The 24,988-nt window shown below is 40.1% G+C and overlaps 1 protein-coding gene across 3 annotated transcripts in view; it reads right to left on the bottom strand.

Annotated features, from left to right (window-relative positions):
- Positions 1–24,988, bottom strand: part of LOC127378686 (interleukin-1 receptor accessory protein-like 1) — a 287,082-nt gene that overhangs the window by 88,997 nt on the left and 173,097 nt on the right. For all 3 annotated transcript variants that reach the window (XM_051427826.1, XM_051427825.1, XM_051427827.1), the window contains one exon: positions 9,578–9,652. In XM_051427826.1, the coding sequence (XP_051283786.1) occupies positions 9,578–9,652 (75 nt within the window). The remainder of the gene's footprint in view (positions 1–9,577; positions 9,653–24,988) is intronic.

The following is a 24,988-nucleotide window of genomic DNA, read 5'->3' as shown; positions in this document are numbered from 1 at the left end:
ACAATTAAACAATCCAAACAAAAATGTTTTATTATTTGTTAACCATAACTACAATCTTCCCCTAATCATAACGACACTGTAGTTGCTATGCGCAAATATATCAGGAAGAAACCTATCCTGTGGGTCAAAAGTGGTTATGCTTTGTTAGAAATCATATCCAATTTCCGACCCCCATTGTAAGAGGAAATAACATCTACATTCATTTAGACGTTGCATTCATCGATCACAGCAGAGTTGATTGTAGACAACAATCAATCCAACCATCCTCGCTCTCAACAGTAGTTATGGCAACGTCACTAAACATTGCAACACAAATCAGCTGGCAGGGTTCATCTACAGTAAAAACAGGCAAAACCACTACAAGTACAAGACAAAGGCAGAAGTTTTGTGACCTTCCAGTGGACCTACATGCAGGTTCAATGCAGAAAACGCTTTAGTCCTTATATCTAAAAGTAGCAAACAACAAACCGGATTTTCTGTAAACTACATGCCAAAGCCCAATTTATGATTAATAGGTCTACCCAGAGACGGGAAGCCTTGCTGGCACAGACAAAAGGCAGTATATCTTAATACTCAAGTGCCTTGGCCAGTTCTTGATGCTATTTTCTGCTAAGGAGAGCAAATGCCTTTAACCATTTTTCCTCTTAGTTTCCAGAGACAGGTACAAGGCTGCAGGTGGGAGCTGCTGACAGGAAGCAGAGCGTGGAAACGGCCAATGTGGGACCATAACTTGACTTTTGAAGTCAATCACGACCTAAAATGTGAACATGGTATCAGCCCGGTGGTCACACTCTGGCAAACTTCCTCAACTGTTGAGTTAAATGATCCTCCTTTAGTCCAGCGGGCCGATCAGGTCTCGTGAAGCGCTTGCACAGACTGTCCCCCTCATTACCGTACTTATGTAAAACACTTATGGGAGCGCTCCTTTGCCAAGAATCCCTTCCAATCAGCACCAGCAAACCCCCCCCAATATGACAGTCACGATTTATGCCTCCACACTGCAGGGCATATTAACCATTTGGGACAGTGTGCTGTCTTGTATCCACTTTCATCTGTAATAACTCAAGGTAAGACGCCATCATATTTCATCCCCTCTGTGAATCTTAAATGATCTTGCTCACTTTTTCTCCATTGCTCCGACTCTTTGCCCAAACTCCCCCTACCTTCATTTCTCTCTCATTCTCTTTCCTCTTCTCTTTTCATCTTTATCTCGCTCTGTCTTCCCCACCCTCCAGGGCCTTGACTCATCTGGAGACTTGCCAGGAATGCAGATAGGATCACTCGCAGATGTACAATAACTTGAGGGGAATAAATATGCCCTAATTGAGAGAAATGATGTAATATTGATCCTAGGGCCTCTGAACCTTTGGCATCATTGGAGCGCTCTGCCGAGCCTGTGACATTTAGAGAGATGGCTGATGTGTACGTGTGAGTGAGTGTGTGTGATATTGGGGATAGGTGTTGCTGAGGCTGTGTTGTGTGAGACTCTTTTTCTTTGTGAAACTAAAATGTGTCTTGTACCCGACTCAAATGCTTGAGTTTACCCCGAGTGCGAGCTAGACGACGTGTCCCTGCCTGCAAAATGTGACGCATATAACATCAACCTGCTGCACTGTATGGAGTGATGCTTTAAAGATGCATTTTAAGCTCTTACTTGAGCGGGAAAATATCAGCGTCTGCCGCCTGTACCTGTGCCATAAAGGCTGGTGAGTGGCTTTAACCTCATCTACAAAAAAGTAGAGTTAGAATCAGTTCTGCACACATCCAATCCAAGTTGTGTGGGTTTTAGGTTCAAATGTTTTATGTTGTCATTTCAAAGTTACTTGTATTGTAGCATTATGTTAATTAGACCCAGTATTTCTAATCCTTGTTCTTAGCTGCAGACACTACCTTAAAACCTAGGATGCTTTCACACCTATCCTGTGCTGTTTTTTTTTTTTTTTCAGGCTGATGTGAGAGCTGTCACTCAAACACTGGTGTGGGCTAAACCACCAGACCGAGATGGCATGAAAAGGTTTGCCTTGTCCGGTTCCAAACAAACCAGTGGTGCTATTAGTATGCTGTGTGAAAGCTAAACAAACCAACAACAGGATTTTATGAAAGTAAATATGTGATTTTAGCATGGATTCAAAAGCTTAACTACGAATACATCCATTTATTGATCTGTGAACTGTCTCAAACAATCTCCATAAATGTATAAGTAATGCATTTATTTATGTGAGATCACTTGGTGACCATGGTAACACATATGCGTCGGCACATGAATACAATGATGATGCCTGATGAATCAGAGTGAGAAAGGGACCATGTGATAGTACTTTTTCTTTTTAATTTGTTTTAAAATTGGTTTCCATCCCTTTAGTTTGTGTTTCAACGTTTAATGCTGTATTTCTTGTTAACTATATTTAACGCATTATGTAGTGTTTGAAATGTGCTATGTAAGTTGGGCTACAAAGTGGGCAGGTGTCATCTGAAGACAACACATGATTTCTATGTAACCAGTGAGAAAAACAAGAAAATCAATAAAACCTCATGTTATCATTATGTCTTCCTGACCCTTCGACGTTTACATCATTTCTCCGGGACTCTTGGTATTTACCTTGAACATGATCTATCACATGTCCATCTGTGGCACGAATTGCCTTCATCCCAGGGCAGATTGTCAGCAGGATGTCCAGGACATCCATATTAATCGTTAAATATTGAAAATGGTGCTTGAATCAATGGGAGAAGATCCCAAACATCACACCATCAGAAGATCAAATCCATACAGCTACAGGAAAAAATCTGTTCCAAGATAATGGAATGATCAACATTCATAGATTGATAAAGTCAAGTAAAGGTTATACATTTCAAAACCATCTGTTGGACTGAGTATCAACTGCATTCTAACAGTGTGGTGAAAGTTGACATTTTGTCTGCTGTCTAAGTGCAGTTCATCATTTCTTCCTAATGGTGCTCGGTTTCTACAGAAGATAGAAAAAAAATCCCACAAGCAGAAACTTTTTACTTACAGAAGGATCTGTACTTGTCAAGTCTCTCTGTTTAGATTTTAAGCCTATTGTGAGGGTTTCAATGTCAGCTTAAAGGAAATGAGAGTCTCATAGCAACCGGACCTGCACCAGAATAATAGTATATTGATGTGGCTAACCTCATCATTACCAAAGGACTGCAAATTATAATTTGATGTGGCTACTGACTCCAAGTCAATTCAGCATAATGATGGTTTTGTTCTGGGGTCTCCTCTGTTCATATCATTAGACAATGTAACTCCTTCCGAAAAGTGACTGAAGACCAATTTCCAGTTTACACTGTTATTATTCACCGACAAACAAATGAGGAAGCTCAACCTCAGAGAGGAGTGTAGATTGTCAGTTTGTTACAGAGATGCTGCATAGAACAATGGGGTTTTCACAATGAGCCTTTCTGAGAGCAAGTGATACTGATTTTCAAACTATGCAATCAAAAGATGCCTTTTGTATTACTCGGTGGCAGTCCGAAATGAATATGCTGCACCTTCAGAACATATTTTTCAGCATGTGTAACTACTAACATGATATAAAAAACAATTTCGTCACTAATTTATTTGCAAACTTCCCCTAATCTGTACTAATTCTATTCACAATCAAGCTGGAACGCCATTAGTGGGGTCAGCCACTGATGCTGGGATAAAGCCAGACCCTCAGATGGCATTCAAATCCATCCCAAAGAAGCTGGAGGCGTTGAGGCCAGTTGTCTGTGGAGGACAGTCAAGTTCTTCCACACCAAACTGGGAAAACCAATTCTTTATGACCTGGGTTTGTGCACATGGCCTTGTAATATTGAAACAGAAAGGGGAGCACACTGTTGTCCAAGATATCAATGTATGCTGCAGCATTAAGATTTAATTGGAAGTAAAGGCGTGTACAGACAGAACCTGAAGTTAAATGTTACATGTGGTGTGATTGCATATAAAAACAATGGAAAGACGCAAATGGGCGTATACAGACACATTTGCTCCAGGTGACACAAATGAGGCAAAGGCACATTCAAGCAAGCTGAAAGCATGTCAGCTGGAGCAAACAATTCCTTAAGGGGCCAACTAAAACCAAGAAAAACCATCCCCAGACTACACCAAAAATATGTGAGCACACACCTTTGGCCAACCATTTCTGGTGTGGTTTGGGTATTTGGTAGTGTCTTTGTATGACACAGTCTAGTTCTGGTCTTAATAAAGGAGCAAAAGCAGAAATTCTTTCACAAACTACAATCATACTAGAGTTGTTCCGATTCCGATACCAGTATCGGAAATGCCTCCGATACTGCCGAAAATGCTGGCATCGGTATCGGCGAGTACTGGAGTCCAGGCACCGATCCGATACTTCGTAAGTTATTAGAAATAGGAATCTATTTACTGGTTAGCTCCGTTAGCTCTGACACAGTTCTTCTTCACCGCTCTTAAAACAGTTGCGCTGTGCTGCCATCAGCAGCTGCTGTTTTAGAGGGGCGAAGAAGAATTGATCACCTGATGCCTGACACCTGCTAAAAGGAGCTAACGTTAGCGCATCATGTGGGCAGTTTGGCAGTACTTTACAGTGGATGTTCCCACCAGTAAGACGGCGACATGCAACATATACAAAGAAGCAATTTCGAGGGGTGGCACGACTGTTGCAAATTTCAACACCAGCAACTTAATCAAACATTTGAAGACACGATAATTATATCACAGCAGTGGCGGACTGGCCATCTGGAGTACCAGTTTTTCCCGGTGGCCAGTCCGCCGAACTGGCCCGCTCTGCGATTGCTGATGGTCGGGACCAAAGGCTCGCTTCGCGCTTGATTTTTAAATAAACAATCCATCGTGCGGCTCATTAGGGTATCTGCCTTGCTGAAGCTCACACAGACTGAGCAGCAACGTTGGGCACAAACACACCCCCTCCTCTCTTTTTCTGAGGCTCTCTGTCAAAGCACGGCAGGCAGACACACACACACACACCAAGTCGCGCCCCCCCTCCCCCCTCACCTGTAGTTCTACATGCTTGAAAAATGGAGCGAGATTGACAGCCCAAGAGGAAAGGTGGAGCAGAGAGGGAGAGGCTTAAAAAGCTAAAAGCACTCGCCACAGATTCAGCGAAGTGCTGTAAAATAACTGACATGTTTGTCAGTAAGGGAGCAGGTAAGACATTAAACACTAGTGGTGACAACAGACGCACAACCATAGCCTATCCAGTATGACCATCTTAATGAGGAGGTTAGTTCCACTTTGTGGAAGCTGATGGGGCTAAAACTGACTTAATAAAACTAATGTTTTAAGTTGTAAAGGATATTGCAAATTTCTTTCTGTGTGTGTTTGAAGTTTCCTTGTTTAATGTAACAGAGAATAAACCTACACATCTGCATCTTTATTTAATCTACTACTACACTGTTAAATGTGCAGCCTGCACATTGAAAGTGTAGTAGTAAATGAAATAGAATAGAAATTATGTGATTTGAGTACAGGTCATTGCAGCACAACAGAAACATTTATTTTGTAGGGGAAAAAAACAGAAAAAGCCTTGTGTGGGCGCATGTGGAGGCTTTGCTTTATTTTTTTACACTCTTACATAGGCGCCAACCTAACTCACTCTTGGTGTTTTGCATTAATTGGGTGGTGGTGGCCTGGGATGGTATCAAATTCCCGGCCTGAATTATTGTCCCAGTCCGCCCCTGTATCACAGTCATGCAGGCGTAGTATGATTTTTTCTTTTTTTTAACACACTGGTATCGGTATCGGTACTCGGTATTGGCCGATACCCACAGCATGAGTATCAGAATCGGTACCGGTATCGGGAGGGAAAAAATGGTATCGGAACATCTCTAAATCATACAGGGAGAAATTCAATCTAAGACACAGAGATAATATGTCTCTAAATGCAGCCTAAATGGAGTGGGAGAGAGGGGTGTGTGTGAGACCTTTGGACCATTTCCTCTGTTCATAATTTGTCGCTGAGCTACTGTCCATTTTTGACTGAAAACAATAAATTCACTTCACAATTCAGGATCCCAAAAGGTATTGTGGGAAACAAAGCAAATCACTAGCTGAGGCACAAGAGGACGAAAAGACAAGGCAGTTCTGGGGAAAGTGAATCCACCAAAAAATAAAATCAATTCTATTCTACTTTGACACAAAACAACTCTTGGCATGTATTAAATATTACAGATTGATAATGCATAAAATAAATAAAGTATAACATAAATGTGTAATGTATGGCTTCTTCAAGTAAAGCATTCATGTGAGAGGTGAGCAGAGTGAATTGTGGGGAAACTTAGCAAAGAGGCTCAGATACCACCACCTTGTTTTCTCTCCGCTGCAATTTCAGAAAACTGGCTGCAGTGTCGTAATGTCAAGTGTCAGGGGATGAAGTGTGATATCCAGAGGAAGGAGGCAGTTGAAAGGGCTTGAAGTTTTAACAGCCAATCAAGATCACAGGGGAACTAGCTTGGTATTCCCAGAATGAACATCACAAACAGAGTGCCAGTATGGTCGTAAATTCAATCGAACCCGAAATAAAATGTCAGGATAGGTAGGCAAGGAAGGGCACAAGTGACACGTCAGCTCTGCATAGAATAGACAGCATTATAACAAATCAAAGCTGGCAGCAGAATAAAGGCCAAAGAAGCAGGTTTGTGTCTGGGAGTTTGATTTGAATCCCTGGTTGGATTGTGTTCAAGAACACAGAAGTGGCAGAAGCATTTTCTTGTGCATTCATTCAACAGGGAAAACACAAAAAACATGGTAATGCATTAAGGAAATTAATCAGCCCGTTGTCAAAGTGTTTAGTGTTTACAAATCGTACACATTAGCACTCTACTAGAAACAGACTTGCGTTGCAGTTAGTCTGCTTGGCTAGTCTGCAGTCAATTATTCTACATCTGCACAAGACAGAGTGAAAGCAGTGCGCACTGGACTGTCAGACTGAATTACAGACCCAAACTGTATGTGATCTGTCCCACAGAGAAAGCAGTGGAAAGGCAAGCCCACCGAGGGCTGAGAAGAGCATTTATACAACATGTTTTAATCAAGCATTTTAAATTTAATCAATTATAACTGAGTAACCACATCCATTAGGAGACAAAAAAAGGGGAGTGGGCCACGGACGAGAAGTGCGCGTTGATTAATTGGGGGCCACCCATTTACAGATCCCTCTGTTCTCTCTGTTTCTCCCTTGAGTTCGACAACAAGAGCTTGAAAGTGTCTCTCCACGTTCGCCTTTCCCCACTCCTCTGCTTTCTCCCTCTCACCTGCCTAATTAACTGTCAGCCGAAGCCATTTAAGCTTCTATATTTCATGGGAAAATGAATATTAAAATTCCACAAAAACTGCCACAACCCAAGGATACAAGGATACAACTGGGCTCTCTGCAGCTGACAAGAGCATGCTAGCCAAACACTGAGAGGAAGTGATAGGGGCTTGTAGAGGCAGAGAATCAAATAGATGTTCATATATTATGTACAGAGAGCTGCTGATTCTGTGTAGAATATCAATGGGTGCAGAGGTGGAGGGAGGAGCAGAGAAAAAAATACAGTTCCTACTAATCCTCATGCACTGAAAATCAAAATCAAGATGAAAATTCAATCTGATACAGTTACTGTATCTAAGGGCACGAGAAAGCTAGAAAGCTCAAAAACTAAAAAATCCCAGACAGTGAATAAAATATACAGTAAATTATACAGTTACAAAATAATCAATCCTAAAACAAGAAAAGCAGCACACTTCTTTTCTTTGGACCATCATTGCGTATTATCGCAGCTATCAGGGAATGGATTATGAAAATCACTATTATCCACTATGAAACATGTAACCACATAAAAAGACAGAAAGGCTTTTATCCATCATCAATTTAAAGCTACAATGATTTGCGCCTATTTTCTGATTGCTACCTTTTACCTCTGCGAGCCAGTTGTGTTCATCGTCCATGAAAAATTTACTTCAAAGAAAACCTTCATCATGACCCATTTTCTGTTCCACCAACAGCTGAGCTGTCGCCCGATAAGGCACAAAGCGGGAATTTTCCCATGAGCCCCTGTGCATTAAGAGCTGCTAAGGCAAACGAAGGACTATCGTTCTGAGGCCATCACATGAGGCAGAATTGGAGGCAATCATTTGAAGTAATGCTAACATTATAAACTTGAAGGTAATATGAGGGAAGATTAGGTATGGTTTCTCAGAAGTACCACTTTGATTTATTAGTGACTCATTAGAGCTCAGCAAACACAAGCTGCATCCATGTTGCACAAGATAACCAGGATAGATGTGATCAGTGTAATTACAATGAAGAGGCACTCAACAGGACAGGAGAAGAAAAAGCAGCAGACTTGGCTTTCATACCCATTGAATCAGTGAATTTTTCATACACAAAAACGTCAAATGACTCATCTTGTTTTTCTTCTATCGTGATGAAACTCAAGGTCCATTCACAAAAGAACAGACACAGAGACCTAATTGAAACTCTTCTACAGAACACTGTTTGGTTACTTTACGTCAGATCTGTGCAAATCTAAAAAACACAAATACAACTTATAGGAAGCTATAGGAGATAAATACAGTTCGACTGCTCAAAACAATCCAGCGCTCTTTATTACAAGGTGCATTAAATATCTGTGTTGACAGCACAGGACACTGGAAAGGGTAATGCCATAAATTACTGGTATTTAAATAATAGGTGGTGCCCAGAATGAACAAGTAAAAAAAAATATTGGGGATTCGAATTATTATAACAATTTACATAGTAAATTAAGCATAATCTTTATGTCCACAGCAATAATTCCATTAGTACAACAGTCTACTAATATGCTGAATCTCTATTTGTAACAGAAATACGGTTTTCACTGCATTATTCTCAATCGCTCTTACTTTGCCATTCTTTTGTTCGGCAACACTTCCTGCAGATGCGAGGGCCTGCGAGGAAGGACGGCACTATTCAACTTAAGCTTCTGGAAGCCTTTTACATGAGACATTTGCTCGGAAAGGGTTGAGTAGCTTAACACTGATCGAAAAGAGTAGAAGTAGAAGTGTTTTGACTTAATTAGCGCTTTAAATCAGTATTTCTTTTTAAAAGAGAAACTAGGAGCAACAAGAGTGGTGAGTATGACATGATTATGTTTTTGTACTGCATTAGGGCAGATTATCTTGATATTACTGACAACAGGTAAACACGGAAAACGTACCCATGTGAGTTTAAGACAAATTGAAACAGGAGCAGATCAGAGGACAAGGAAGTAAATTATGATAAATTAATGTTTACCTACAGTATGAAAATAGGGAGAATTAGGACTAAAGGGCTGTGTCTGATATTAACGTGTATCAAATAATGGCAGTTGTGACAAATAATTTCCAGTCTTTACAAGAAAGCCATTATGCTTATTTGCTAATACCATTTGACCCCAATGGTTCCACCACTCAGCAAACGCACAGCAAAGAAGGAATCTCGACCAATCAAGAAATTGGTAGCGATGCCATTGTGAAGAGCAGGCATATGCCACAAATTATGACACCACATGTTCCATCGGCGGACAGAAAATAAGCCATCAATGTGGGGAACGAAACATGTTTCCTTACCTATTGCCATCTCTATGACGCTCATTTGGCTCTCTGAAGGGAAAAGGATTTTTGGCGGCTTGTCTGTCAGGGGAGCTGTGAAAAGACAAACAGAGAGAGAGAGAGAGAGAGAGAGAGAGAGAGGGAGAGAGCACATTAAATTCCGCATCTTTCTCCCCCATGGACAGTGGGAGTATGATTTATTCATTAAAGACCACAACAAAGGCTGTATTAAAATGGGAACAAATACACAGAAATATAATATTTAAAGAGTGGACAGAGAAGAAAAGTGGATAAATTACTATGACTCAGAATTACCCATTCAAAGCTTTAAACATCAATGCCCGTGCTTTCAAAGCAGCAGCTGCTTCAATACTAATGCCATTCATTCCTTGTAAAAATGAGTGTGTAAGTGATGATATGGCTGTGACATGGACTGCAATATAAACGGTACCGTATATACAGCAGCTGTGTAACTAGTCAACCATTTCTGAATCTACAGTATACCCTTAGGTAAAAATCATTCACAGCTGCAGTGGGCATGGGAAGGTTAAGAGCTGCTGCAGGAGATGCAGCATTTTCAGCTGTGTACAGCTATGACAGCAAAATATTAGTTTCTTGAAATACCATAACTGCTTAGAGTATCCATTACTTGAAACAAAAGGTGAAACAAAACCTTCTGTACAAGCAACTGTGATATATATTGTCAAAATCTCAGCCACGAGTGAGTAGCTGATTTAAAAGTGTATCACATTGGAACAGCCTTCGTCCCAATTCCCTTCGAAAATACACCAACTTCAATTAGACAGCTGCTAAGTAACAAAAGACGTGCACTTAGAGACTCCTCATTATAATGATTCCCTAATTGGTTCTAGTCTTCAAAGTGGCATCAGAGAGTTTTTCTATCTCAGCATGCTTGGAAATACTCGGAGGGTTGAGGCGTGTTTCAGTACAAACGACTTGTGGTTTTGACTGGGGCAGTGAGTGCCGAGCTGAACCTGGGAAATGGTAAATGGTAAATGGACCTGTACTTGTATAGTGCCTTTCTAGTCTTCCGACCACTCAAAGCGCTTTTACACTACATGGCATATTCGCCCTTTCACACACATTCACTCAGTGATGGCAAAGCCCATCAAACAGAAACTCAGTCATACACATTCACACACCGATGCATGGCATTGGGAGCAATTCGGGGTTCAGTATCTTGCTCAAGGAAACTTCAACATGTGGGACCAGGAGCCGGGGATCGAACCAACAACCTTCCGATTAGGGGACGACCCGCTCTGCCTCTATGTCCGAAAAATGAGACAGCATGGAGGAAGGTTTTCCAAGTTCACATTGAACCGGTTCCTTCACACTCCAGTTCTCTGGTGATATAACTCACCACAGCGGAGAGTGTTAGCTAGTGTTGCATGTTGATATCGACTGTTTTGCTAAAAAAAAGGCCCTCTGGCAAGTTATCTTCCCAAGAACTGCAGATTAACAGAGCAGATTTTCTGGAAAGAGCTGAGAGTTTTATGATGCAATTGTAAGACCCATGACATTCAGTTTTCCACTACCAAGTTGGATTCTGTAGGCGATAATGTGTCTTAGTAGGCTGGTAGGAAACAAGATGCGAATAATGGTCTCCTGTGTCAGAGTCACATGCTTTGATACAGATCCATCCACCATCACCCATCCTACCTAACAAGTTATACCTGATATAATGGACAGCTACTATAGGTTCTGTCAGATAAACCTACACATAGGCTAATTCTGACATTTGAACAACAATTATGAGGCTCTACTTGCAATGAAGAAGCATTTAAATGACTTGACTTTAATAGCTCGATTTATTTTTAGACACCGTCTGCAATCAAGGCTTCAAACTTTGTAGTGAAACAAACCTTTTTTCCCCATCACCTGAGAGAAATCACTGCAGACTTTTCGAGCGTACATGTCTGATGAGCAAATCAACTCAAAATGTGAAACGCCATTGGTGAAATATTTAAAAACACAGGGACCATATATAGTGCGGATATTTTGCTTTCAGTTTTCCTCCGTTGGTATCAGCTCTCGATTTGTTTGGCTGTACCTTTAGAGGCACTCTGTAATATTTTCAGCCAAAGATACAACTTTCTCTCAGTGGTGTCCGCTCACTCATGATATAGAAAAGAAAGGAAAAAAATCCATACTTCTGATGTCCAATAAATCGACAAACTAAACCATAATGTGGTCTCAAATAAAGGATCATGCAAAAGACGAGTAGGCTGAAAGCAGGGGGAAAAAAACGCATATGTAAGCTCACTAATTAAAAATTTCAAAAAAGAACCATAACAAATTAGGCCTTTCCCTGTGCCTGGCGTTTCAATGCTGTGTAAAGAAATCTCATTACCGTAATTACCTTTTTCTTGATGAAATATGCTTAGATTATTTTGTTTCATTATGACTTGAAAAGGAACAAAAAATGAGTTTTTCCACTCTGATGGTTTGTCTTACATAAGACAATGCTGAATTTTGAAGAAAGAAAAATGGTGCACGGGCATGGATGTGGCTACATGTATTTATAGTTACATGAAAAGAGAGCTCTGCTGGGGATACAAACATCAAACATGCAGCCGCAGCTCTTATACCGTTACAGTCAGTTTGAAAGTTATACACTATATATTTGTATTAATGATAAAACAAGAAGAACACAGAAAAAATTTTATGTCTTAACCCCTTTGATACTGAATATATGGAATAGAATACTTGTGATAATTACCACATCCAACTACAGATATGTGCAAATGCAGAACTGCATTTTTTAATGTCAAATGGACATTTTCATCACTTCTCTTTTTCCACTGTTGGAGATTTTATTGTGTGTTATGCATTATAGAACAGCGCTCTTCGCTGCCTTCAGTAGCACTTGGAGGTAGGAAAGCATGATTGTGTTTGAAGTTACACAATCCACTGCCAGGATGTTAAAAACAGGAAACTGGAAAATGCGGCGCAGGTTGAAAATAACCTAAAAGCTTTAAAGCTGCTCCTCGCAACTATACCCACAAATTTAGTCATGTGCTATTAATACAACACAACTGCGCGCAGCACATTTATGTTGTCCAATCCAACGGGTCTCTGATGCTGTATATGTAACAGAGTAAAATGAGGCATGAAAAAGATCTAACATTAATTCCAGGTTTTGAGGCCCCTAGTTTCACAGCAGTATGGGCAGGAGGAAAAGACTGGCGGTGATAAAGCCAAAGTAAAAGAACAAAAAGATGTAGCTGTCAGCCTCCACACAAACAAATCACATTCACCTGCTGCACAGAAATCGGACAAAAAAACTTAATAAAAAATGTGTCTCCTCCACAGTCAATCTTCCTTGATCTCACTTAACCAATTCCATTTCAGCACAAAAAAACCCTATTGCTCAAAGGGAAAACTGCTATGAATTATGCCTTTTCTGTGTCATGTAAGATGCAGGAGATGTGTCATATTGTCAGGCAAATTTCATGTAAAAGTGCACGCGTGTGGGTAATGCCATCACCGAGTACGAATATAAACTAAATCTGGAACACGAGTTCAGTTAAATGTGGAGATTCAATCTTTACATTTGTAAGACACATTCAGTAATTCACTTGGATGTTTGGGCTTCATGGTGCAGAATGATGTGTGTGCAGAGTTTGATACAGTTTCACATTCATTTCTCCACTGTGCTCACCTTGAATCTGATTGTAAAACACGTGAACGTGCAAATTATTTGGGAGTGGACTTTTCAGGGAGCTGTCGTGTCCAACAGTTAAACTTTTAAAGTGAACAGTATTTACATATTCATAGATCTGGAATTTTAAATCAGAGAGAAGGAGTAGATGTAAGTTTAAGAATTTTAACCGGATAATCAAATTTCTCAGAACTTTTTTTGAAGCTTACTTACAATGAAAGTCAATGAGAAAAACCCTTCAAACTCACTTCTCTTCAACCTCTTCCCACTCATACATACATTCACAAAGAAACTCCATTAATATTTTTATAAAAAACAAAAAATTTGGACATTCTTCTAAGGAAGCACTTTATAGAGGGACATAAAAGGGGGATGCCACACAGCTTCGCAGATTCAACTATTTGACTGTGTTTGGCCTAACCTTCCCGGGGCACGCCCAATCTTATCTCTAAATGTTAACAAATCAGATTTATTATGTTAAGAAACATGCATTCTGTTGTGGACCGATACAGTCTATGATATATTACAGGGATTATTGGTGCCCCCTATATAAAGGCTCTCCTCCCATCACAGTCAGTTCCTGTTAAAGCCAGAGGGATCACACGCTACTGCTGAGTTATCTGCTCTTTCTGCCATTCTACCATCCTTGAAACTGAGGCCTTAGTCTCCAGTGTCCTTTGCCTGTGACAATTCCCAACAACAGAATTTCATCCGAGCAAACAGGAGTACTCTACTGAGTCTCAATTAAAAGGGCACGACACACTGTTCACTGTGGTAACCCTCACTTTGCAATCTCAGCTGAGCAGATGGATGTATTTCTTTTTTTTTTTTAATGTTTATGTCAAGTCATGTCTGGACAGGTACTGAGAACATAGAGGCTCTCCCTCGCTCAAATGTGAATCCTCGTTTTGATTTGCAGGTTGCACTGAGCCGGCTGAAGGTGAAATCCCAAACCTGGAAGGTAATGAAAGTTCTCGCACATTTTTTAATAAACTCATTTTAAAGCTAAAGGTAACAAAGTTGGAGAAGGCTGTTTAACTCTAGCAGAAATACTGCCCTTCATCCAAATCAAGGGCACGCTGCTGATATGCTGTTCGTCTGTGGGATCCAACCACGCTGGAAGGCATGCAAACACACAAATTCACACACATTTGAAAGGCATTAGTGAAGCTGGCTGGTCTTCAACTACAAAACCATAATTCTGTGGTGGGTTATTATGAGTGGGAGTGGGCAGGCTTTTCGCTGAGGGGCTAGCAACACATCCAGCCTGACCTGCTTCCCTACACACAAACATGCAGACAGTACAAGCACATTACACACACACACACACACACACACACACACACACACACACACACACACACACACACACACACACACATTCCCGCACACATAAAAACTGAAAAGCTGACGTTGGTATCAGCTGGGGAGAAAATCTTTAAAGTGTCCCTCACAGGCCCTGTGATCTGCTCTCGCTGTGATCACATGATGATGGATGGGGAGATGGAGTAATGAAATAGGAAAAAAAAGAGACCCCGTTCTCTCCCATTAACTCTGCCATCGCCTACTCCGTCTCCACCCCCTATCTGTCTGTCGCTAGCTGTATGTCTTTGTCGCTCTGTCTGTCCGTTTCTGTCGCTCTCAGGGGTGAGAGAGAGAGAAGATGAAAAAGGAGGGAGCGCAGGAGGGAAGGAGGGAGAGGGTTGTGGTCCTCTGTTCACACCTCATTAAAGACCACTTCAGCAGACATAGATTAAGAGGAGTAGTGTGCGCGCACGTCTGTGAGATCGTTAAAGGAAAGATGCAATTTAAGTTCCACAGGAGAAAATAAATGAAAGTAGTTTTAGAGCAACTTGAGAGGCAAATCTTGTTAGTCATACACATGCAAAAAAAGAGAAAAAGATCTTTATTTGGTGTTGAGTTTTTGCATGTAACAAATTCAACCTCTGTAATGTTTCTGATTCAGTTTCGGAAAAAAAAAGCCATAATCATTGACTTGCAAAGATGACAGAATAATAAAAAGCAATATTACCATGAAATGCTAAATGCATCTCATGATAATACTGTGAAATTCGATAAGAAACTGCTGATGAAAAGCTCATTATCATTAATACACCTATTTCATCAAGCAGAGCTCTGGCTGAATTAACCTGTTAGGGGCCACGGGCAATTACTTCGGCAGGGCTGCTACTGATAGCCAGTGAAACTGAGGTTGTTTGGCACAATTGGCCAATTAGTAATCTAGCCTACAGTAGAGCAGACTAAAACACCTTTTGTTTAACCTTTCACACCCCATACATACATGCACAACTTTCAAAAACTGCTAGAACTTTGAAAGGCTACATGAACATGAATATGTTACTTTTTATTAGACTCTTGCTTCATGACAACTTTAAAACTTAACACTTTGTCATAACAAGACTAAGAGCCTACAGCCATGCTAGCAGCTCTGTGAGGCTGTATTTAGAAACTGAGCGTTGCTTTGAGCTAAATGCTAAGGTCAGCATGCAGGTGTGCCGTTAACCATGATCACCATTTTAGTTTAACATATTAGCATGCACTAAGATTAGAACTAATTAGTAACATTTATTAATTAGCACTAAAAGTAAAAATGAGGTGTGATGTGATTCATTTTGCAGGTGTTTGATCATAAACCGAAGATTAGATTAGATGATGGTAATAAATGAAGTTTTAGAGTTTTAGAGACATTTCACCCAAAGTCATTAAAACAAATAATTGTGATAATTCCGTCTGGACCAAAGTTGTGGACAGAGCGGATTCTGCTGGCGCGGCTCAAAAATAGTAATTAGTACACAAGTAATGAAAACTATAACAGCAGTATTGATGCCATTTTCACCAGGTGGATTAATTCGTGAAAATAACGTCTGAAAAATGCTGTTTTGTTTTTGGATCTATTGTCCATAATCAAAGCAGGATGAAAGAAGATGTGCAGCTTAGTAAATGGAAAATCGTCAAAACTTTTATATTGGAGAAATAGTGTTAATTTGACTGTCATATCAAAGAGAAGGGATTTTTAAAAATGCATATATTAATGAGCTTAACAAATGATTTAATTACGTTGTCAACTCATCACTGAATTTAAAAGAAGTCAACAGCTGGCCTAATTTCAAACAGAGTATGGCTTTTAATGTGTCATTTTTTATAAAAAAGAATGTCATTTCAGTATAAGTGTGCAAGCCACCACAGCCAGCTGAGACCTGATGTATTAGTAGATATGTCATTAAAGTGAATCTGAAAGACAATGCAGGACTCGAGGACTTTAATGTGTCGGATAAGTTGGCAAGAATGTCCTCAAACTGGACTAAAGCCGAAGGGAGCTCCTGAACACTGGGAAGGAGAAGAAATTTGTCAGCAGCTGTCAGGGACTGTTAAAGTTTTGAAAAAGTAACTGGCTTCCTCAGGGCGGAGGGGATAAATGGACCACGATTCCAGATAACCAGCAAATTTAACTCACTTTGTCAAATATAGTTTCTGCGGGTAAATAATATGACCTCTCATGATAATCAAAAGGAGTTTAAATGAGTATTACAATACTACAATACTTTTGGAAGTATATTGTATTTCTGAGAGGCTGTCATCAAGTACTTACAAGGTTTTATTGTGCACTTTTATTTTCATGGCTTAATATACAGGTCAATAGACTGGAAAAATGCCATTGTAAATTCTTAATGTGACCTCAGCTGAAGGAAAAGTGCTTTCATTACCACACAACATAACCGGCGCAATTTTCATTCAGCAAAGAGATTTCACAAACAGCAGTGGCTGTATAAAATGTGCAGACCAGTCAGATCCACAGAACCGTTCAGTGAACAATGATGCTGCTGTTGCCTGTGATGGTGCAGTGTGGGAGTTAAATTTTATAGTTCTGGCAAAATAACTGTTATTTTAGTGGGAGGACCACGGGGCTGTTGCCCTGAAACAAACATACCATAACAAACAGAACATACCATGTTAGAGACCTGGATTTAGATTTCTTCAGAGCACTTTAGCAATTTGAGGATTCTACTCACACCTACTGGTCTTTACTGGCAACAAGTGGTTGACCAAGTTTCCTAAATATGCAACTCAACATGTACATTTTTTTCAGTCGTTTTTAATGGAGAAGTGATTATTCTCCCACTCATACACCTGCCTGTAAGAGGTTTTTGAAAATTCCTGCTTGTTAGCCACTAGATCAAAGTATCTGGTCAGGTATTCATCACTGTCTTGTTGAAAGCACATCTGATTTAAACTGGTGAATTTCTGCATCCTGTGGAATAGCATAAGTGGTGATTAAAATTAATTGCAGAAACTTTTCTCAGAACAAAACTATTTGTGGACCTCTTCTGCACCTTAATCATCATGGGAATGTTTTAAAATTGCAAGCAAGTTATGCGAGTTTAGGGCATGAAACATATGGCTACTACCATTGGCACATAACAATGGATCTGCTTTGGCTTTTGATTTCACATGAGAATGTGTATTAATTGGCTCAACATGTAAGCATATTATTGCGAAGCTGTCAAAGCTTACTGCATAAAAATGAAAGGGATTGGTTGAATTCTCCACGTGACCTCCATAATGGAGCCAAGCATAACTCTCCAGTTACCATTGTTGTTCAGTACTGTAACCATATAACATTTAAACATTCTGTGAGATCATAAATAATAAATTGCCAGTCCAAAGAGACCTATGTGGTTGCATATTGTTCACTTGTTTGTTAGCTTATGTCACTATCGTTAAAGGAACACAGTGTACCATGGGAGGTACTGTGATTACCAAACCTTTCTGAAATAGACACACTTGCACAGATGCGTCTCAAAATGCTTTGGAACAAAAAGTTGCTGGATTTGTTGCTTGTCACCTGCCATTCCACTTCATCCTCAAACCCTCTGGTCCGCCTCCTGCCAAAGCTCTGCTGGCTTTAGTTCTGTAGACTGTGTAGGTTATTGGAATAAACTGAACCCGCTGTCATGTTCCTGGAGCCATCCTGAGATGATGAGTGCTTTGTGACATGGCAGGTAATAGTGCTGGAAGTATCCATTTACTCTGGCCACGAACCCGGTGATCAACATTACGAGGGAGCTGTGGCTTTCAAATAATGCTCAGCTGGCTTTGAGGTGTCTAACGTGGGCCTAGAAAAAGTCTCTCCACACTATTACATTCCAACTGCGACACTGTAAACAAGCTTCCACATGGATTCATGCTTTTTACGTCAGCCTGTCATACAACGCCATGTTTTGTAGTGTTCAATCTTCCACTTGTGGTAACGGTGTGTCCACTGTGGCCCCATTTTCATGTTCTTAACTGACCTGTTCTTATCTGCTTCAGTGCTGATATCTCTCTCTGCACAGCACTGTTGCACCACGCATTCGTTTGTAATTTCTAATATCTCAAGCACCTTTGCCCTCGCTCATTGGTTTCACCTATAGGACTGCTGCTAACTGCTTCTATACACCAAACACAGCTGTTTCAGAGATGCTGCAACCACCACGTCATACCGTGGAGATCAGCTACTGTCTCACCCATTCTAATATGTACTCGAAATGTAACTGAACCTCTGTGTGCTTTGTTGATTTGCAGCCACTTGTTATGATGGATGTTTTTGAGGTGCAAAAGATAAATCTTTCATCTGAAAGAGGATGCTGCTTGTTAAAAATGAGCTGGATGCTCTGGGCAACTCAGAAAAGCACTGAAAATATAAACTATCGGGAAAAAAATGAACCCTAAAGAAATGACAATGCAACACTCTCTGAGGACACTTGTTGAAAAATACCAATATAGAAACCCTGAACAGAACACAATAAGGGTAGATTTCCTTATTGGAAAAGGTGTTGCTTAAGAAGATCCATCAAAACAATTGAATATGAGAAGGCTCATAGGATAGGACGATACATTCAGGGGAAATCACATAAATCATATAACTGCAGGCGTTGGGAATAGCTGGAGTGACTTCCCTCTCCAGTGAACGGCTTTGAAAACGAAAGGCACTCCACATAATTACTCACAATGGTCATATATGGGACAGTGAGATTGTTTGCTGTAATGAGATGTCTCCTTGAATCTGTTGCATACTTTTTGAACCTTGAGCAACTGTAAACATTTGCACTGCCGAACAAAAGCTGTCCACACATGGATCATGTGCGACTAATCATGCATGGCCGAGAAAGAGTTGCTTGTTAATTAGAGAGGCCTGTACTCATTACTCACCTGTTTCCTCAGAAACCCCCCTTCAGAAATGTGTTATTCACTTGGTGATAAGCAGGGTGGGAGGTGTGTGGGCGGAGGGGGGTGGTGATATGTTTCAAGACGCCTCGCCTAAAATATCCCAGAGGGGAGGAGCTGAGAATGATTCAGACAGGAAGGAGATGGTGGTGGCAAAGGAGAGGAGCTGCAAGAAAGCTTGCAGTGCTTTAGGTAAAGGGTTTTGCGGCGGATAGAGTGGGCAAATGAAGAGACTGAAAGAAAGAAATGGAGATAAGAAAGTAGAGCCGATGGGAAACATCAGCAGATGCTAATTGGTACTCCTTAAACAACAGGGAAAGCGTGTGTGCGCGTTGGGGGCAGTTTGGGTCATTGCTTGGGCGTATGGAGGCTGAAAGAGGAGAGCGGGATGGGTTAACATTTGTACATGCTGATAGCTTCCTTGCTGATTGCCATCCTGTCGTACCCACTAGCCTTTTATCACAAGTAATCATTTCAAAGGAGGGTGAGTAAGAATTAGAAATTTAATTAGCTACAGTTGGTGGTCTTCAGTTGACTTAGTATAGGATCACATTGTCTCCGACAGATGCGTTGAGATTTAAAACAGGTTGTGGATATTTGGGGAAGAAAACAGTGACTGATTGATATCCTTATTTACAACAGAAATGATACAGTGCAACAGCGTCCGACAAGCTACCATTGAATGGAATGTCTGGAATCAAAAAAGTCCCTAAAAGATTTCAGAAATGCATTTTAGTATGCATGTGATGCTTTCTACCTGAACCATTTGGCCCTGGACTGGACTGGACAATCCGACTTACTATAACAAGAATATAAAGCTTTCCAATTGGCTGGTCAAAATGTAGCACTCTCATCAAGTATCACATTGATTTGTCAAGGCAAGGTTGAAAAGCTGTGGTTGGAACTTCTGTGACACAAATACAAATGGGCCTTTAGTTAATATAAGTGAAAAGCTTTTGCTTTGAATCTTCACATATATTTTAAAGAATTGTTTAAATTTTACTGTTTCTACATCTAAAAATCGTAATGTTTAACTTTAAGAAAACCCAATCATGCACATTTTATACATTTAATGAATGTGATTTCACAAGGACGATAAAATAAAATAAAAACACTTCTGATCCCATAGGTCCGTAAGGTGCAGCATGTGACACAGTATCAGAAGCATATGCTTCCTACATACCTGTCACTAGTTTGAAAAAGAGATGCTAGTTTGAGACGGGTCCTTGCATGGGTCATAAATCATGTACGCTTACATGACAACTGGTTGAGTGCTGTGCTTTACAGCGTCAGTCATCAATTGTGAGAACATGTGACTTTTGACTGAGGCCTAAATACCAGCTGGCCTTCATGAATGATGACAAGGCGACAGGTGTGATGTTGAACTCGTGCGGGTTATCAAACATTCTGGATGATTAATATTGTTTAGATGAAATCCAACATTTTCCTGTTGAGGGAAGTGCTGCACACCAAACTGCACACACAACACACTGTGACAAATCAATCACGCTGGCATGATTTCCCTGCTCTTAAAAACAGGATTAAACTACTCCTTTTCCTGAATCTCCCATCGTCACTTGCTCTTTAAACACCCTAATAGCTCGTCCTCAGAGTATCTCTGGTGTGAAAATAGGCTCAGGAGATGGTTGGCCCTGGCTCAGAAACTGTGTCAACATGCAGGTTTCTGCTTTTGCACTGCCTACAAAACACATTAACATTCTGGAGAGCTTTTCCTTCTGCAGGGGAATTGTATTCCTGCTGCATGAAAACAACAGAAAACCAAGTGAATTCAAAAAAAGACAGAACTGAAATGATGTAACAGAAAATTCATGAAGGAGTTAGTGTACAGAACATTCAGCTTGACAGTTTGTACGATGAATTTATACAAGACAAAGAAAGAGATAATGGAGTTCAACCATATGAAGGAAGGAGTTCTCTCTCCAATTTCCATTGAGCATGAATATGCTTGAGACCCTAATACAGATGCCGGCAATTTCTATGAGGCAGAGTCAACGAAAAATGTACTATTGATTCATACACTTTCTTCCATATACTGCGTTCTCAGCAAGCATTGCTCGCCATTTGTCTTAGCTTTAAATTTAACCACTCGACAGGCAATACCTATGTACTTCCCTGTAATTAAAAAAATAATTAATCTTGAGCACTGGCTGTCATAAATTCCCCCATTTTTCCCCCCAACCTTCTTTCCGGTTCCCCTCAATAAATATATTCAGAGCAATCAATAGGGGTATTACTATGTATATATCGCTGTGGGAATCAGCTTGGCAGGTTGCCCTTGGCAGTGCTACACTTCCCGTTTGCCCATGTTATCCTCCAAAATGTCTCCAGCTCTATATGAGGAGCTGGCTGCTGTTGAGGGGGATGGTGTGTGGGAGTGTTTGAGCAAAAGGCTGTTTAGCTGGAATTTGATTTAATGTTCAAGAAAAAGTTGAAGAAACAAAATGGCAAAAAATAGCCTGCCTGGGCAGGAACACACCAGAGCAGAGGAGAGGAGAGGGAAGAAATACAGCTAATATGACAAGTTCTGCTTACTTGAACATTGGAAATAAAGTAAAAGAAAGTTGCAGTTAGGCAGATGTGTAAACCGAGGCTGTGTGCTGCAATTAATCATGATTGTGTTAATTACGCTTTGTTTTTGCCATAATGAGGACCAAAAAAGACGAACAGCAGAGGAAAACACAGAAAATGAAGGATCTTATGCCAAATGACACTCTGTCGCCTCACAGTTGCTATATTGAGATTTCATTGCTGTGGATATTAAAAATGCCAATTCTCTCCCTGCGGCAAATAAGTTCTCTCTCATTCCAGCTATCCCAGCACAGTGAATTATTTCTCTGCTCCATCTGTAAAAACTTGTCTTTTAAGTCCATTATTTCCCTATTTTCCATAAGCAAAGCCATGTCTGATACAATCTTTTAATTAAGATTTTACAAGTTGCTTCCCACAGCTCAAGAAATAATTTTTTTTAGTGCTTCCCAAGGACAAATTATTATATCTTTGTTTAGCTTGGCAGATCACTCATCTTGCAGATATCTTCTGTAGTGAGGACTACTTTTTTTTATTTACCCTGTGCTGCAGGAATTTCACATCACAGAGACAATATAATGAAGATCCCTATAACCCTCTCATAGAGATTGTTTAGGGGGACTGTGCTTCATAAAGTTGCTATCAGTGTAATCGCACATTCAAACTGTGATTACAAATACAAGCTTGGTCGAGCTCAATCTTTAAACTAACTGCCTGTGTTATGACCAGTTTGAAACACAATAAGGTATTTTGCAAATATCTAAATGCTTAACAACTTACACTTTTTTTTACAATTCTTTAACTTATTCACAGGCCAGTCAAAATGATGATGGTTAATTGTGCTATTTAAAATCACAATGGATAACGATACAGAGTCACAAAACAAGAGCTTTACAAAATATACTGATTTACCTTGTGCCATTGTGTCAATACCACATGTTGTATGCTGTGTTCTTTTAACCGTCTAAATATTTTGAATTGATCTTCTTTTTTATTTTTATTTACATTTTATTCATGTGTTTACGTTAAAATTTGGTAGGAATTGCATCCACTGTTACAGCTGAAGACAAAGACATTTGACATATATATTTACTAGTATAAATAAAATAGTACACAGAAAATAAAACAACCAAGGGAATAATTTATTGGTGACAAGAATGCATCCATTTCTACAGCATGTAGCACATGTAAAATTAGTTACGGGGCACAGAGTACATGCTATTGCTAATGTCAAGTTAGCTTCAACCAGCAAGGTGATTCATCAAAGACTAGTGTACTAATTGTTATCATTAAGTCTAGCTTAATGATGGTGTTACTATACTAAATCTTGCAGTAATTTCCCTCCTTACATGCTATATAATACAAGCACACTATTTCACACTGTGCAAACAAGAGGGTTGTATACGTGAAAAAAGGACTCTGTGCTTACACAAGCCACCTACGTCGACCTGATTGCCGGTTCTTAGTATGTGTCAGCTTGTCACCACTGTTCTGAACTTTTAAAGCTAAATCGCTAAAAAATAATTTCATGTGGCATGGGGAGAAGTCTTCAAACTCATTGCAATAAACACTCAATGTGGACAAACAGCATCCATAGGAAAAAAACTAATGAATAACAGGTGGAAAACATGGTAGTCCTGCTATTTTCTGGGCCAAGCTACAACCACGGCAGTCGAATTGTTGCCAATATCTAAGATGCCACTAAAAACACACTGAAGTGACGGAAAAATCCATCAATCTGCTCCCTCATAATAACAAGTCAAAGGATAAGTCTCTTTTATGATAACTTAGTTATACTTAACTTGGTACTATAACTTTATTTTCTTGGTTTTGGCCAACACGGCATGCAGACTTTGTAAACAAGCCAACATTTTATCCAGATGATCCGGACCAATTTATCTGGAGGAAAAAACTAAAGTGAGCTCGCCCAAAAAGTCAGTAGTAACAACTCAGCAATTAATTTGGTGAAGAAACCAGAATTTGAAAGTTTGAGTTGCTCATATTAAGTTTTCTTAATATCAAAACATTTTATTTTATTAAGGACAAATTAGGACCGGTGTGGTATTGTCCCCCACTGGATTCTGACTGTCCAACCTTGGTGGCCCCGTCCCAGATTCATATTATGGTAGGTAATTGGCTTGTCATCATTAATGGAGGAAAAACATGTCGGCCCAGTGAGAAAGGACCTAAGTTCAAAGTGGGTTGTCAGCCTTCAACAAAATCAATTACTTAATACTGTGCAATACAAAAAAGCAGAGTAGATCACAATCACATTCAGCCCTTAAAAACGGGCCGTTTTTGTGGTCCAATATCCCTCCCAGCACAGTTTGGACTTTGATTACAGCAATCTATCCACCCCTTGTGTATTAATCACCACTGTATAAAATCTATACTACGCTTCAGGGCATGCTTAACTGTGATGGTGATGCAAGAGCTACCAGCTGCGGATAAGTATTATTGCTATAATAGTCTGTACCTCTGTAATACAGTTCGTTCTGTAACAGTCTCTGTTTCTCATCAGGCCACTCTGAGCAAATACAACCAAACTGGGCTTGAACAAACATGTTTCTCTTCCTACATTCAACAAACTGGGTTGATCAAATATTGGCATTTGACTTTAACCACTGTGAGCTTTGATTGCTGATGCCTGAAATGATTTTAGCCAATGTTTTTGGCACTCGGCTCAGCACTCAAACATCCTTTGGAATGTGCATTGAGTATAGCACAAACCCTCTGCATTATTCATCAAAGCTGCCTCAACATACCTCTGGAAAAAAATATGATTAAACCAGTGGGCTTAAGCACTTCCATAAACAAGGATATGATCGTCTTTAATAATAAAAAGCTCTCAAATGGATGTTACATAAGCAAAAAAGAAAAAAATCCTTGGCCAGGCGAACAGTGAGGAGGCTTGCATCTCAAAGGTGGCATAACATCAACTAAAAAGCAACCAAAAAACTGGATGTCCCGCAGCA

Source organism: Dicentrarchus labrax, unplaced genomic scaffold (genome assembly GCF_905237075.1).
Source record: "Dicentrarchus labrax unplaced genomic scaffold, dlabrax2021, whole genome shotgun sequence".
Lineage (NCBI taxonomy): Eukaryota > Metazoa > Chordata > Actinopteri > Moronidae > Dicentrarchus > Dicentrarchus labrax.
The sequence above is the reverse complement of the archived record's forward strand: the minus strand, read 5'-3'. Positions and strand labels throughout refer to the sequence as shown.